General features: G+C 38.6%; 1 protein-coding gene across 1 annotated transcript; it reads left to right on the forward strand.

Moving 5' to 3' along the window:
* Positions 1 to 4,395: 4,395 nt before the first annotated feature.
* On the forward strand, positions 4,396 to 6,649 carry Izumo3 (IZUMO family member 3). The gene is made up of 7 exons (XM_032889350.1): positions 4,396 to 4,627; positions 4,766 to 4,840; positions 4,985 to 5,074; positions 5,274 to 5,291; positions 5,689 to 5,769; positions 6,125 to 6,215; positions 6,448 to 6,649. Exons 1-7 carry the CDS (start codon positions 4,396 to 4,398, stop codon positions 6,647 to 6,649), a joined length of 789 nt encoding a protein of 262 aa, XP_032745241.1.
* The last annotated feature ends 5,687 nt before the right edge of the window (positions 6,650 to 12,336 follow it).

Consider the following 12,336-nt stretch of genomic DNA (forward strand, 5'->3'; position numbering starts at 1 on the left):
CATAGCCCAAAGAAAAGTGATCCTTCTTCCAGCAGCTATCAATCACTATTAGATCCCCACATAGAGAGGAGGCCTCCTGAGATTTTTTAGAATTTTAAGTAGCTTGATCTTCTGCAAGTCTGTTAGAGATAACCAAAGATGCTGTGATATGATCTGTGCAGCAGACAAGTCATATCCGGAAGACACCACTACACAATATTCATCCCCATCCTCCAAGTCTTACAGTCTTTCTGCCCCCATTACCTTTGATATTTCCTGGGCATTTGGATGAGGCAGGGACACAAGAAGACCATTTCTGAAAGTACTGTTACATGCAATTATCAGAGGAACTACAGCAAAAGAACTTTCCTTTATCAGAACTATCATTCATTTAGGTCTCTGTTCTTACTAACTTGAGACACTAGTTAATTTTATGCATCTAGACTGGAAAATGTTCAGGAAACATTTTGGTATCTGGTGAAGAATATGAATTTAAAAACAGACAAATTGAAGTTATGCTCCCAAATCTTCTTTCCCCAATATATGATTTTCTACATGGCCCCTAGTTTCTCTAAGTATCAAAGTCGTATTTTCTAAAATGGAGAAAGTAATGCCTTAAATGTAAATATCAATGTTTTGTATTAGCAAATCATCTCATGCTCACACTTCCCCTCAGGTACATCTCTCCATATATGAGTATCTCAAATCAATAACTCATGTACCCTCTCTGTGTTTTCTGTAGCCCTTCTAATACATCTTCCGTTTTAGGACCTTCATTTATACTCTGCAGCTTAACTTCTAATGTTTGTATTTATTTCCCATTATTTCTTCCCTTTATCTCAATAGCACCAACATTTTCTTTAGTTCATATTTGGTGGAGGGAGTTTTGCCAGAGACATATTCCTTCTTGGACTTTTAGGCTATCCACAACAATTCATACATGAGAACTGAATAACAATGGAGAGGTGTAGAGACAATTAGACATTTTACCTATGAAATGTCTGGCATACAGTACATATTTCAACACATCATACGCTTACAGTGTTCCCTAGAATGATAGTTTATAATATAGATAATATAAATTAATGATTCTAATTCCATATTGTAATCAGGATGTGGTTACGGTAAAAGAGACTTGGGAGCTAGGGAGATAACTCAACTGATAAAAATGCTTACTGCTCTTAGAAAGTAAATTTGATTTTCAGCACTCATGTGACAGCTCTTAACTGCTTGGGAGTACATTTCCAAAGGATCTGATGGTGTCTTTTGAACCTCCTTCTGACCTACATGTCCTCAAGCATATGTATAATATATATAAACTTATGCTGGCTAACACATATACACATAAAAATAATTTTTAAAAATCTGAAAAAGTAAACAATACTACTTGTCATTGTTTTAAGGGTCTTGTAAATATAGGAAGAGAAAATAATACAGTAGATTCCACTGACTTCTATTTATCATTAAATGTATATACAACCATAGGGGTTTTTTTAAAATAAAAATTGTTCTTCCAATTGTAAAACTTCAAGGCATTAAATGATTAGTAACACAGATCAAATGCTACAAACAGCTATCAGGAATGAGAACTTCTAAATATTACTGTTATAGTACATTAACAAGTATTCATCAAGATCCACGTAAGAATCACAAATTAGTAAATAAATTCTTGGTATAGCGTGGAGACACACATGAGTTTGTGTTTTATATTCTACTTTCATCAAATATTGTGTACAACTGGCTAACCTAAAACTTTGTACGGATGAGAAACAATTGTTTATTTCATGCCAATCCAAACTAATATTAACATAATTAACCTAGAATTTAAGCACTTATATTAAGTCATAAGTATTTTTATTTTAATCAACTACTGTGCTCATTATGCTATTAATTAATTTCTAAACAACTCCTTTTGCAAAGTTCAAGTGTTTTTTATTTATGAAACTCTACGAACTATTCCAAGATAATGATTATTTTTGCATATGCTACAGCAGGGTATTCTCATACCTGGCTTCAAGGCCACAAATATTTCTTCCCCTCATTCATTCATTCATTCATTCATTCATTCATTCATTCAATTTATTTATTTACCTATTTATTTATTTATTTATTCACTTTACATCTCAATCATAGACTCCTTCCTCCCATTCTTTCCTCATACAGCCGCTTCCCCACCTCCCTCCCATTCTCCTCTGAAAACGGGGAGTCCCTCCTGGGTGTCACCCCACCCTGGCCCATCAAGTCACTACAGGACTAGGCTCATCCTTTCCCACTGAGATCAGACAAGGTGGCTCAGTTAGGGGAAAGGGATCCAAAGGCAGGCAACAGATTCGTGGAGAGTCTCTCCTGCCCCGCCACTGCTCCAGTTGTTGGGTACCAGCATAAAGACCAAGTTGCACATTTGCCACATGTGTGTAGAGGAGTCCCCAAGGGTCTGTGTTAGTTGACTTTATTGGTCTTTTAAAATATTATTGGGACTGCCTTCCTAGTTCATTGCTTCTGCCTCTACATTGTGTAACTCAACCCTTGCCATTTTGTCCAGGTTCAATTGCCTGCCCAGAATATGTTGTCTAAAGCACCTGCTTAGATTTCAAGGATGGAACTCCACCCTTTACTCGGTTTTAAGTATGTATAGAATGTTATGATAAGACGTAATATTAGTGGTGGTCTATGTAGAAATGGTAGGGAGATAAAAAATAAACATGAAATAAACTCAGTATTTTAATAAAGTAAAAAAGAAGTATTATTGGAAGAGCTGCATCCCTTTCTTCATGGCTGGTTGATTTCTTTTTCTAGCAGAAGTTTCAGTAAGTCAAAGACCATCTGGTCCACAAAGCTTAAAGTTTGTCCTGTATGTCCCTCCACAGAAGACCGCGCTGCACATCTGCTACATATGCCAAAGTCATCGTTTAATTCCATTAGCTCTCTTGGATTCAGACCTTAACATGTAATATGTGTATGATTCTTTAGAAATGAGATTGTCTAATCAGAAAATGTAAAACCAGAACAAATTTTTATTTTCAGAGAGTAATAAAAGTAATTTGAACTGGATATCATCTCCTGAAATTTCAAATTAAAACAGATTATTTTGTTTTATTTTAGAATTTGAATACTATTAGATAATGGAGTATACAAGATTTGGAGCCAAATGGACCTGAGTTTGAACCCTACCCATAACCAATAAATTATATGGCCAGGGAAGATTTCCACATTTCTGACCCTCAGATTCTTCTCTATTAAATGAAGAAAGCAGTTTCTAGAAGCAATGTTTAGTTAGGAGGACATATCACCATCTATCTGAAGGCCTTGTATATTACTTGTACACACGGTAAGTATATAATTCATAGTAGTTATTTTAATTTCCTTTACAAAATACACTCCTTGACTACATGGTATCATAGCTATAAATTTTATTACCAGCCATTCCTGCTTTCCAGGAGGTAACAGCTACATAAACAATGCATAAATAAAACACCTAACCAATCCTCTTACAAAAAAACTGCCTTAATTACTATAAAGAACTAAGAACATTTTTAAATCAAAGACCTCATAAACTGAAGGAAAAGTTGACTTGTCTGTGATTCATGTAAGTGGTCCAAGACAAAAGTCCATGATAACTGCATTTACATTTTTACACATGAAATATTGTAGCATCAGTATTTCAGGCTGCATGTGCTCTGGTACTCTAAATATGATTAGATTCCCAATTATTACTACAGACTCCACATCTCCTATACTACATCCATTCTCTAAGTCCACTGAAAATAATATGATAAAATGATATTTAAAATGGATAAAGGAATAATTCCACAAAAACAAGTATTCTAAAATTTCTTATACATTGTAGGAAATTTTATTACAGAAATTAAATTACAGAACATTTATCAACTATAACTGCTTATAAATGCCCATTGCTTAAAATAACATGGCTAACGAAAAGGAAACGAGACCCAAACCATTCAAATATTCTTGGCATGTCTTACCTCCTAGATGATAAGTATGGGTTGAACTCTAAGGTCTTATGAAATCCCTTCCATCATCTGTGTCTCTTATTAAGTTACAAGAGATAACAGATCAGATAAGTCTTACAGACAGAGAACTAAAGAAATCTTCTGTAGATATCTCCCGGCACAGAACTCTGCTTGTGTGAGCTCAAGGCTTTTCTCTCTGTGTTCTACACTCAGAACTCAGGTAACTACTCCCCAGCCAGCAGTTCCCTCTCTCTGGAATGAAGGATAAATGTCAGAAAACTACTGAAGATCCTTAGGGAAATGAGATTCCCTAAAATTTGGATGGAAAAGGAGGGGAAAATGTACTCAGAATATCCAAGACAATGATCTCATTCCTGGATTTTTGAAGAAGAGGGAACCAGTTGCCAAGACAACCAGTGTTGGGAGAAAGGGGTGGGGCAAGGAAATGAGAGACCTATGGATACTTCTGTTTTTACCTCTGTTCCTGGCAGCCTTTCATGGGGTCACGGGCTGTTTGGAGTGTGACCCCAAATTTACAGAGGATGTTAGGATCTTGTTGGAAAACCTTGTACCTCTAGAAGTTCCTGAGAGAAATCAACTGCTGGAAAGGCAGCATAAGGAGATAACCCTTATAAGCTCCAAGGTCTCTCACAAGGATAAGATGCTTCGGTTGTTGGGTGAGGGAAACGAGTCCTGAGAAATGGGGAGGTTAAAGGGGGATGGGAGGCATGGGACAAAACAAGTGGGTCCAATCCATATCCTTCAAAGATATGATTATTGCCTACCCTACACATACTTTTCTCCTTCCTCTGTAGCTGTTCGAAATGTTGTCAAATTGAGAGTATGGCTGAAGGATGAATTTTATAGACTGGGCAATGAAACATGGAAAGGTAAGGCCCTGCCTCACTGTTAAAGCTTTTACGGTGCAAACAGATAAAGAGGAAATTTGACTAGGGATAACAAAGCAATATAACGGGCTTAAATTCTGAAACAATCACCCTGATTGCTGGTGTCATGTCCATTTCTCTTTTTAGGAGTCTTCATCATTCGAGGCAAGCTTCTGGCGGTCCGCCAAAACTTGGAGAACAAACTGACACAAATACTAAAGAACTTCTCTGAAGTTGGTAATGAGACATTTCTGTCTAAACAGCATTAAAATTATGTCAGAGAGCAGGACCTATGGGGTGAGAAGGGGAATGAGCATCCAGGTCAGACGGGTTTAGGTATAGGGCGAAGTGAAGAGACAGCAGGAATAAGATGGGTGTTGATGTGGCACAATGAGGGTGAATCTGAGCTCATCGCATCTCTCTGATTCTCTTTCAGCTTGTTCAGAAGATTGCAGTGAGTACAGTACATGGGACGCCTAGAGGTTTCAGCCCATCTCCTTTCTCTGTTTGCTCTTTTCTCCCAATAGATACACCTTGAACCCAATTCTTAGAGTCGTAGAGGAAATATCAATAACATCTGATGACAAAACTAGGCATATACAATTTCTATATTACCCCACATTTTGAAGAAGTACTGACCCACAGCTCCAACGTGAGCTATGGCATCATTGCTCCACTTCGCCCACAGCAAAATATTTATAACTTTGAATTTTTAAGAATCTTGATTAGTAGAGAAAGGATTCCAACAAATGTAACTTAAGAGTCCTGAAATGTCCAAGATTTAATCTCTATTTGTGAGCTAAGGAGAACCTTTGCTATGACCCTTTTATGATTATATTTTTCTTTGCCAGTTGTAACTGAAGGTCCTGTCCTTGATTGTTGGACCTGTCTTCGAATGACCACCCGGTGTTTCAGAGGAGAATATTGTCAAGGTGATGGGGGGGGGCAGGTCTCAAGGAACTGGATGGCCCACTACCTTTTTATTTGCGTACTTTTAATGAAGATACAGTACTGCTAAAAAAGGGAACCAAGGCTAAAATAAAATGCTTAGTAAAAGATTAAACTTGAACAACTTAGAATAAAGCCAGTGGAGCAGGTAAGAATGAATACGGCTGGATGTTAGACTCCGCCTCAGATGGTATTAGGCTAAAGGACAGCAAGTAAAAGTTTTCTGGAGGGATCTAACACAAGGAATCGAAGAATGGTGATATCCATTCTGTAGAAAGCGTCATAGTAACAACTTCCCTCATTCCAAACTCATTTTCTCTATTTCCTTTTATCTTCTAGATGATGATCCAAGGGAGGCTGAAAATCGAGAGATTTCACTCTATTTGATATTTACAGCAGAAGCTGTCATTTTGGCAAGTGCTGTGCTACTGTGAGTTTTCCCCCATCCAAGCATTACTTTGCAAAAGAGAGTGTTATGTCTAAACTCCCTTCTCCCTAATGGAAAGGAGGAAAAGGAAAAAAACACACACACAAGCTGGATGGGAATGAGAGAAGGAACACAGAGTAATCCAAAAGTAAAAGAAAATAATTGCATTGTTACTTTTTTAAAAAAAAATCCTGCTTTTTAACTTGAATTACCAATTGCCATCTCTCTACTCCAGATTCCATGTGTGTGTCACACAACGGAGGAAAATGAAACTAATACGAAGGACTCTGAAGACATATTTGGAGAAAAAACTAGAAGAATTAGTGGAGATAATATATAAAGTTGAGAAAAAGGATTCGGAATTTGGGAAATCAAATACACAGTCTCTGACAGAGCAGCCTCCAAATGCTGAGTCTGAAATGAAAACTGGGACTTGAGTTCCTGAGTGGTCAGAAAATCACAGCACCTTAAACTGGAATATAGCTTAGGGATTCTCCAGTGAACATCCTCACTGACATCCCAAGACAATGGATGAAATGAGAGGGAAAATGGTTTATCCTGAGTTATACAGAAGAGAAACTGCTATGCTGCAATAAACACAAGAAACAATACGCCATGTGATAATAAAAATGCATTGTTACTCTTATAAATGGCAGTGATAAGGCCACTTTCCATGTTTTCAAATCTGAATTTTATTTCTATTGCTATTTTTCCATATCTACCTTCAGTATTATTGTAGATGATTACCTAGATAACAGATAATGAATTTTTATCATAGTTTCATAAGCACATACATATGTGTAAAATAAAATTCAAAAATACTAGTAGTGAGTAGCTGGGGTTTGTCCCTATCATTTCCTTCTGAATCCCTGTATCAAGACAAAGTTACTTACTTTCCCCTTTACATGTGTGTGTGTGTTTTCATGTGTTTGCTCGTGTATGTGTGTGTGTGTGTGTGTGTGTGTGTGTGTGTGTGTGTGTGTGTATGTGTGTGTGTAGGAATGCTAGGACTCTCCTGAGATTACTATCTCACATGTATCTTTGAGGTTTCTCAGTCAAACCAATGCGTTGTTGCTAACATGACTTGTCTTGCTAGGAAGCTGTCCCCAAGACCCCCTTTCTCAGATTTCCAAGGCATGAATTACAGGAGACCTGTCACTCTCACACAGTATCTTCTTGGGTTCTGGGGGTCCAAACTCTGGTCTTCCTACTTTCACAATAAGCACTTTATTCACTAAGACATCTCCACAGCCCAGAAGTTTTTATTCCATGATATTTTTATTGAATATCATCATATCATTATATATTATCTTAATTGATATATATATATATATATATATATTATCTCAAAAGTGCCTTACTAAACTCTCAACTTATAAGTAGTCACTATTGTCTCAGTAGAGCTGAAGATGTATGTATGTATGTATGTATGTATGTATGTATGTATGTATGTACTAGCAGTATGCAAGCTATGACAAATTCCTTTGATTTGCAATTTATGCTTATCAAAACCACCAGAATAGTATTAATGAATAAAGACATAGTTATGATAGATTAATAAAAACTGTAATAGTGGATTACTGTCTTAACATACTCTTGATTATGTTGCTAGTACATAACAAAGCCTGGACTAGAGCATAAGCCTACTCAGCTCTAACAGTCAAGAACTTTCCCTTGTTCCTTGCCTCCCTTTACTCTGTAAGCTTGTTTCAGAGGAGAAGCAACGCAGTTTAACAGGAAATAAATATCAAATCTCTTAATTGAGCAGTGTGTCTAGGTGTTTCGACCATATATAGTGAATAAGTTTACAGTACTAGGCATGAATACCTTCCTGTTAAGAAGGCCTGAATACCAATTAGACAGCCATTGTTTACCCGAAGGAGGTAAGTGCCACTATAGAAACACTTAAAACATCTTGCTATTCTGGAAACGTTTGTAATTCGCAGGAAGTAGGGTCTGACAAGACAATTAGTTGCTTTTCTCCTTTGGGTGACCTGAAGCTTCTTTTCTGAAAACTAGCTCCCATGGTACCAGTATATGTCATTTATTGAAGGTGTCTACCCTGAATTCACATTGAGTCAGAACAATGTAATTTTTAATATTATATTCATTAATTCTTTGAGATTCTTTTTACAAGTAGATAATGGTCACCCATTCCTTAACTCCCCCAGTTCCACCAATACCACTGTACTTCTCAACATTTTTACCACTACCAGCGGCTGCTGCCTGTTTTTTACAAACCCATCAGGTCCAATTTATGCTGCTCATGGTAATTGAACTTACCAGTGGCTATAGTCTTAGAGAAAGCTGTCTTCCCTTCTTCCAGAAGCTACTAATTGCCAAAATCATATATATATATATATATATATATATATATATATATATATATATGATGAATGTATAATATATTTCAAGTTTTATTTACATTTCAAATGTTATTCCCTTTCCCGGTTTCCTGTCATAAGCCCTCTACCCTATCCTCCTTCCCTTCTTCTATGAGGGTGTTCCCTCTCCCCAACAAACCTCATTTCCTGACTCCCGACCCTGATATTCCCCTACACTGGGGGTTCCCATCTTGGCAGGACCAAGGGTTTCTCCTCCGATTGGTGCCCAACAAGGCCATCCTCTGCTACATATGCAGCTGGAATCATGGGTCTATCTACATATACTCTTTGGTTAGTAGTTTAGTTCCCGGGAGTTCTGGTTGGTTGATATTGTGGTTCTTATTGGGTTACAAGCCCCTTTAGCTCATTCAGTCCTTTCTCTAATTCATCCAAAGGGTGTCTTGTTCTTAGTTTAGGGGTTTGCTGCTAGCATTCACCTCTGTGTTTGTCACGCTCTGCTGAGTCTTGCAGGAGATAGCTATATCAGGCTTCTGTCACCATGCACTTCTTGGCTTCATCACACACACACACACACACACACACACACACACACACACACACACACACACACACACACACATGTTACTGGATGCCCAGGTGATGCAGGCTCGGAATGGCCATTCCTTCTGCTCCAAACTTTGTCTCCATATCACCTCCTATGAATATTTTTGTTCCTCCTTTAAAGAAGAATTGAAGTGTCTGTATTTTGGTCATCCTTTTATTTGAGCTTCATGTGGTCTGTGGATTGAATCAGGTAATTTGAGCTTTTGGGGCTAATATCCACTTATCAGTGAGTGCATACTATGGGTATTTTTTTTTTATGATTGGGTTACCTCACTCAGGATGATATTTTCCAGTTCCATCCATTCGCCTATGAATTCCATGAAGTCATTTTTTTTGATGGCTGAGTAGTACTCCATTGTGTAGATGCACCACATTTTCTGTATCCATTCCTCTGTTGAACGGCATCTGGGTTCTTTCCAGCTTCTGTCTATTATAAATAAGGCTGCTATGAACATAGTGGAGCATGTGTCTTTTTTGTATGTTAGAGCATCATTTGGGTATATGCCCAGGAGTCATATAGCTGGGTCCTCACGTAGTACAATGTCCAATTTTCTGAGGAACCTCCAGACTGATATCCAGAGTGGTTGTACCAGCTTGCAATCCCATCAACAATGGAGGAGTGTTCCTCTTTCTCCACATTCTTGGCAGCATTTGTTGTCACCTGAGTTTTTTATCTTAGCCATTCTGACTGGTATGAGATAGAATCTAAAGGTTGTTTTGATTTCCATTTCCCTGATGACTAAGGATATTTAACAATGCTTTAGGTACTTCTCAGACATTTGATATTCTTAAGCTGAGAAGTCTTCGTGAATTTTCCCTAGTGCCCATCGTTCAAGGTTCCTCCCCACTTTTTCTTCTATTAGCTTGAGTGTATCTGGTTTGATGTGGAGGTTCTTGATCCACTTGGACTTAAGCTTTGTACAGGGTGATAAGCATGGATTGATCTGCATTCTTCTACATATTGACCTCCAGTTGAATCAGCACTATTTGTTGAAAATGCTATCTTTTTTTTTATTAACTTATGTATTTCTTATTTACATTTGGAGTGTTATTCCCTTTCCTGGTTTCCGGGCAAACATCCCCCTAATCCCTCCCCCTCCCCTTCTTTATGGGTGTTCCCTTCCCATCCTCCCCCCATTGCCGCCCTCCCCCCAACAATCACGTTCACTGGGGGTTCAGTCTTAGCAGGACCAAGGGCTGTATATGTATGGGCCACATGTGGGGCAGGCTCTGAATGGGTGTTCCATCTGTGTCTGTTTTAATCTTTGCCTCTCTATTCCCTGCCAAGGGTATTATTGTTCCCCTTTTAAAGAAGGAGTGAAGCATTCACATTTTGATCATCCGTCTTGAGTTTCATTTGTTCTAGGCATCTAGGGTAATTCAAGCATTTGGGCTAATAGCCACTTATCAATGAGTGCATATCATGTGTGCTTTTCTGTGATTGGGTTAGCTCACTCAGGATGATATTTTCCAGTTCCAACCATTTGCCTACGAATTTCATAAAGTCGTTGTTTTTGATAGCTGAGTAATATTCCATTGTGTAGATGTACCACATTTTCTGTATCCATTCCTCTGTTGAAGGGCATCTGGGTTCTTTCCAGCTTCTGGCTATTATAAATAAGACTGCGATGAACATAGTGGAGCACGTGTCTTTGTTGTATGTTGGGGCATCTTTTGGGTATATGCCCAAGGGAGGTATAGCTGGATCCTCAGGCAGTTCAATGTCCAATTTTCTGAGGAACCTCCAGACTGATTTCCAGAATGGTTGTACCAGTCTGCAATCCCGCGGTCCCTTCAGGTTGGGGCGGTGTCTCAGATGCTGCGGACCTGCTGCTCCTGGGCCCTCCTCTACGGGAACCCAGAGGCCGTATATAGTTTCCTCTTGGGCCAGGGATGTGGGCAGGGGTGAGCAGTGTTGGTGGTCTCTTCCGCTCTGCAGCCTCAGGAGTGCCCACCTGACCAGGTGGTGAGGGCTCTCTCCCACGGGGTTTGGGAGCAGAGAGCTGCTGCGGGCTGGGATCCGCGGGTGTGGGACTCCCGCTAAACACAGGAGGTGCCCGGTCCTAGAGGAATTCTGCCTCTGTGTGTCCTGAGTTCACCAGGGAGGTCGCTTGCAGCAGAAAAGTTGGTCTGAGCCTGTGGTCCCTAGGCTCAAGTTTGCTCATGAGGTGTTGCTTATGAGCTCTCCGCGGCCACAGCCTGAAAATGCTATCTTTTTTCCACTGGATGGTTTTAGCTTCTTTGTCAAAGACCAAGTGACTATAGGTGTGTGGGATCATTTCTGGGTCTTCAAGTCTATTCCATTGTTCTACCTGCCTGTCTCTTTAACAATACCATACAATTTTTTATCACTATTGCTCTGTAATACTGCTTGAAGTCAGGGATGGTGATTCCCCTAGAAGTTCTTTTATTGTTGAGGATATTTTTCACTATCCTGGGTTTTTGTTATTCTAAATGAATTTGCAAATTGCTCTTTCTAACTCTATGAAGACTTGAGTTGTAATTTTGATGAGGCTTGCATTGAATCTGTAGATTGCTTTTGGCAAAATGGCCATATTTACTATATTATTCCTGCCAATCCATGAGCATGGGAGGTCTTTCCATCTTCTGATATCTTCTTCAGTTTCTTCCTTCAGAGACTTGAGTTCTTGTCATACAGATCTTTCACTTGCTTGGTTAGAGTCACACCAAGTTATTTTATGTTATTTGTGCCTATTTTGAAAGGTGTCATTTCTTAACTGGGGTTAAGACTTTGTGAGTCATTCCCCTTTTCAAGCTTGGATCTAGTCTGGTTTCAGCTTGCCCAGGTGTTGTCACACATCCTAAGAGTTAATATCTGATATCTGCAGCTGCACTGTTTTGCCAAAAGGATTTTTTTCCTAATAGTTATTCATTTTTGGCTCTTACACTTTCTCTACCCATTCTTCTTAAATTATATTTGAGCTTGGAGTGGCAGACAACATAAAAGTTGTGGTTAGGATTGAGAATTCCACAGTATTTTCTCTGTACCTACTCTAGTTTTGATTCCCTGTATTAATGATCAGGAAATAGAAGCTTCTCTGATGAGAATTGATTCTTTAATCCTAAGGCATGAAAATAAATCATTATTGTCATTATCTGTCAGAATAATAATAATAGATTTTCTCTTCAGCCTATGACCTGTCTTGTCATAGATT

This window comes from Rattus rattus, chromosome 1 (genome assembly GCF_011064425.1).
Source record: "Rattus rattus isolate New Zealand chromosome 1, Rrattus_CSIRO_v1, whole genome shotgun sequence".
NCBI lineage: Eukaryota > Metazoa > Chordata > Mammalia > Rodentia > Muridae > Rattus > Rattus rattus.

Bases quoted from the DNA above. Each gene is read 5' to 3' on its own strand.
- Izumo3 (XM_032889350.1), top strand. From the start codon at position 4,396: ATGAGAGACCTATGGATACTTCTGTTTTTACCTCTGTTCCTGGCAGCC. The intron at 4,841-4,984 runs GTAAGGCCCTGC...TTCTCTTTTTAG, and splicing joins GGGCAATGAAACATGGAAAG to GAGTCTTCATCATTCGAGGC. The intron at 5,770-6,124 runs GTGATGGGGGGG...TTTATCTTCTAG, and splicing joins CAGAGGAGAATATTGTCAAG to ATGATGATCCAAGGGAGGCT.